General features: G+C 34.8%; 1 protein-coding gene across 1 annotated transcript; it reads right to left on the bottom strand.

Annotated features, from left to right (window-relative positions):
- Window positions 1-1,120: 1,120 nt before the first annotated feature.
- On the bottom strand, window positions 1,121-2,042 carry LOC123836878 (syntenin-1-like). The gene has a single exon (XM_054505655.2). The coding sequence runs from the start codon at window positions 2,008-2,010 to the stop codon at window positions 1,156-1,158; it is 855 nt and encodes a 284-aa protein (XP_054361630.1). The 5' UTR covers window positions 2,011-2,042; the 3' UTR covers window positions 1,121-1,155.
- Between the last annotated feature and the right edge of the window lie 2,507 nt (window positions 2,043-4,549).

Raw genomic sequence — 4,549 nt, 5'->3', positions numbered from 1 at the left:
AGAACAGTTACATACAAGGAAAAGCCCATTAGATTATCAGCTGATTTTTCAGCAGAAACTTTGCAGGCCAGAAGAAAGTGGCATGATATATTCAAAGTGCTGATAGGAAAAGAAAGAAAGAAAGAAAACAACTGCAGCCAAGAATATCCAGCAAGGTTATCATTCAGAATAGAAGGAGAGATAAAAGAGTTTCCTAGAGAAAGGAATTCATAATCACTAAAGCAACTTTATAAGAAATGTTAAAGGGAATTTTTTGAGTGGAAAGAAAAGGCCATAATCAGGAGTATGAAAACTATGAAAGGAAAAAATTTCACAGGTAAATACAAACATAATAAAAGTAGTAGATTATCACTTATAAAACCCTTACAGAAGTTAAAGCACAAAAGCAGTAAAATCCATTTAAAATCTATAAAAAATCAGTTAAAGGATTCACAAAATAAAAGGATGTGAAGTATGACATCATATACATAAAACATTGTGTGTGTGGAGGGGTAAAAATTTAGTGCATTTATTTATTTATTTATTTTTAAGTAAAAGTAGTTACAATTTAATGATGAGCAACACAATCTCTTGCAACCTACATATACTGTATAATGCTTACTTGGAATGAAACCAGTGCACTTAATTGGTGTTTTACAGCCACACCCACACCCATCCACACACACACACACACACACACACAGAACTAAAAAACCATCAAAAGTCGTCATTCTACATGTACTATGGTAACACACTAAAAATGTAATTATACCATAGAACTAAAGTAATATGAACAGCACTACTTGATATGTAAGATAAAGGTGATTTGTTCTAACACAGAGCTAAGCCTGTATCAGTCATTCTAATCATAATGGCTTGTAAAAGCATTGGGTTTCCAGTATAGAAACTACTCTATGAAAATCAGTAAATCTGTCCAAAGTTTCACATCTGTAAAACCAGTATAAGGCTACAACGCTCTTGAAGTGTGAACAAATTATCCAAACAAAACAGCCATAATGTAAGATAGAAAGATTTTCATGCAGCATATGCTCTCTGGCTCCTAAAAAGGTTCATGTGCATAATATAAAGTTAAGTTGCCCAAGAAGTAAACTGGAGAAGTTCGGTGAAGTTTCCATGACTTTTAAACCTCAGGAATGGTGTGATCTATCAGGCTTTTCATAATGCTAGGTGCCATCCATTTAATAATATGTTCAAAGATAAAAGCATGATTGTAATAGTAACTACAGTCTCAGATGTTGACAGTATGTCGGCAATTTGAGACTCCTTCAGCCCAATGACATTCTGCCCGTTGACTTCACAGATGTTATGTTCTGTGAGAAGACCATTTCTGGCTGCAGAACTATCTTTCACTATGGATGTTATCTTTCCATTTTTAAAGATAAAGCCAACATGTCTAGTACTATTCTTATGCATGGTAATTGTCCATTCAAAGGGCCTGTCACAAACAGTCATAGTAATCTTCTCTCCAAAACCCTGTTTGAGGACCTTGTGTGCTTTATTAGAGCTCCAGCCTGCACAGTTTTCCCCACTGATTTGGAGTACTTGGTCCCCAAATCTCAGGCCAACCAGTGAGGCTGGAGAATTTGCCTGGACCAGCTGAACAAATATACCATTATCTATTGATCTGAGTCTGAGCCCAATTTTTCCAACTTGATCCTTACACAAAATGACTTCACGAATCTCTTGCTTAATTTCTGCTCTATGAATTCCAATATCGTTACCAGTTACAGGAGCCACCATATAGTTCATACTGGAAGGTCTTGCTACCAATCCCTGAACTGATGCTCCAGGGACTGAGGTCATATTTGCACGGATTTCTTCTCCATTTAAACTCAGGGCCATGTACTGGGAGAGCTCCGGATACAATTTAGGATAGAGATTTCCATCTTGAGAGATGAGAGCAGAAGCTTCAGACAAAATTGCTGGCTTGGCAGGGTTTACAGAAAAGGCAGTTTGAGCCTGAATAACTTTGTCTACCTTCAGGTATTCAAGAGATGGGTACAGAGACATTTTTGCAGGATTTTTCAAGGCCACAAGGATGCACTCACTGCTGCCACCTCCAGTAACTGGCCCAAATTTAGTGTTTTTAGAATGGGTTCAAACTTAAGTGACCATCAGGTTAATACAGATTGTTATATACATAAGATGTTATATACGAGCCTAATGTTAACCACAAATCAAAACCTGTAATATATATGCAAAAACTAAAGAGAAAGGAATCCAAGCATATGACTAAAGAAAACCATCACAACACAAGGGAAGAGAGCAGGAGAAGAAGGAAATGGAGAAGAACTGCAAACACAACTATAAAACAAGTAACTAAATGCAATAAATACATACATACCTATCACTAATTACTTTGAATGTAAATGGATAAAATGCTCCAACTCAAAGACACAGGGTGACTGAATGGATAAAAAAACAGGACTCATCTATAGTTGCCTACAAGAGATTCACCTCAGACTGAAAGACATAGCCAGATTGAAAATGAAGGGGTGGGAAATCATTTACCATGCAGATGGAAGCAGAAAGAGAGCTGTAGTAGCAATACTTATATTACAGAAAATAGACTTTAAAATGAAAACTGTAACGAGAGACAAAGAAGGACCCTACATAATGATAAAGGGAACAATCAATCCAACAAGAGGCTATGACAATTGTAAATATTTATGCACTTAATATGAGAACACCTAAATACATAAAGCAACTATTAACAGACATAAAGGGAGAAATTGACAATAATACAATAATAGTAGGGGACATTAACACTCTACTTACATCAATGGACATATCACCCAGGCAGAAAGTCAACAAGGAAACAATGGCTTTGAATGCCACATTGGACCAGTTGGAACTAACAGATATATTCGGAACATTCCATCCAAAAATAGTGGAATACACATTCTTTTCCAGTGCACATGGAACATTCTGCAAAATGGATCACATGTTAAGCCACAAAACAAATCTCAATAAATTAAAAAAGACTGAAATCATATCAACTATCTTTTCTGACCACAATATGAACCTAGAAATCAGTTATAAGAAAAAAATCTGAAAAGAACACAAATACATGGAGGCTAAATAACATGCTACTAAACAAAGAATGGATCAACCAAACAATCAAAAAGGAAATAAAAAACTGCATGGAGGCAAATGAAAATGAAAACACAACAGTCCAAAATCTTGGAGACACAACAAAGCTGTTCTAAGAGGGAAGATTATAGCAATACAGGTCTACCTCAAGCAGCAAGAAAAATCTCAAATAACCTGACCTTACATCTAAAGGAGCTAAATAAAAGAAGAACAAATAAAGCCCAAAGACAGTAGAAGGAAGAAATCATAAAGATTAGAGCAGAAATAAATGAAATAGAGACCAAAATGACAATAGAACAGATCAACGAAACTAGGAGATGGTTCTTTGAAAAGATCAACAAAATTGATAAACCTTTAGCCAAACTCATCGAGAGAGAGAGAGAGAGAGGTATGACTGAAATAAATAAAATCAGAAATAAAGGAGGAGAAATAACAACTGACATCACAGAAATACAAAGGATTATAAGAGAATATTTTGAAAAATTATATGCCAATAAATTGGACAACCTAGAAGAAACAGATAAATTTCTAGAAACACATAATCTCCCAAAACTGAATCAGGAAAAAATAGAATATTTGAACAGACTGATTACTAGCAGTGAAATTGAATCAGTAATCAAAAAACTCACAATAAACAAAAGGCCTGGATCAGATAACTTACAGGTGAATTCTACCAAACATTTAAAGAAGGGTCAATACCTCTTCTTCTCAAACCAGTCCAAAAAATAAAAGAGGAAGGATAGCTTCCCTATTCATTCTACAAGGCGCATTACTATAATACCAAAACCAGATAAAGATACTATGAAAAAAGAAAACTACAGGCCAATATCCCCGATGAACATAGATGCAAAAATCCTCAATAAAATATTAGCAAACTGCATTAAATAATCATTAAAAATACATTAAAAATCATCAGTACTATCAAGTGGGATTTAGTTTAGGCATGCAAGGGTGGTTCAGTATTTGCTAATCAACCAACATGATACATCACATTAACAAGAGAAAGCATAAAAACCATATGATCATTGCAATAGATGCAGAAAAAAAGCATTTGACAAAGTACAACTTCCATTCATGACATCCATTCATGACAGAAACTCTCAACAATATAGGTTTAGATTAGAGCAGATACCTCAACATAATAAAGATACTTAAAGATACCTTAGATTAGAGCAGACACCTCAACATTAGATACCTCAACATAATAAAGACCATATATGAAAAACCCACAGCTAATATCATACTCGATGGAAAAACTGAGTGCTTTTCTTCTAAGATCAGGAACAAGATAAAGATATCCACTCTCACCACTTTTATTCAACATACAACTGGAAGTCCTAGCCACAGCAATCAGACAAGAAAAAGAAATAAAAGGCATCCAAATGGGTAAGAAAAAAAATAAAACTTTCACTATTTGCAGATGACATGATATTAGACATAGAAAACCCTAAAGATG

This window comes from Mirounga angustirostris, unplaced genomic scaffold, assembly GCF_029215605.1.
Source record: "Mirounga angustirostris isolate CCGP_5_RB_7025 unplaced genomic scaffold, mMirAng1.0.hap1 SCAF_8, whole genome shotgun sequence".
NCBI lineage: Eukaryota > Metazoa > Chordata > Mammalia > Carnivora > Phocidae > Mirounga > Mirounga angustirostris.
The sequence above is the reverse complement of the archived record's forward strand: the minus strand, read 5'-3'. Positions and strand labels throughout refer to the sequence as shown.

Coding starts and splice junctions, on each gene's coding strand:
- LOC123836878 (XM_054505655.2), bottom strand. CDS start 2,010: ATGTCTCTGTACCCATCTCTTGAATACCTGAAGGTAGACAAAGTTATT.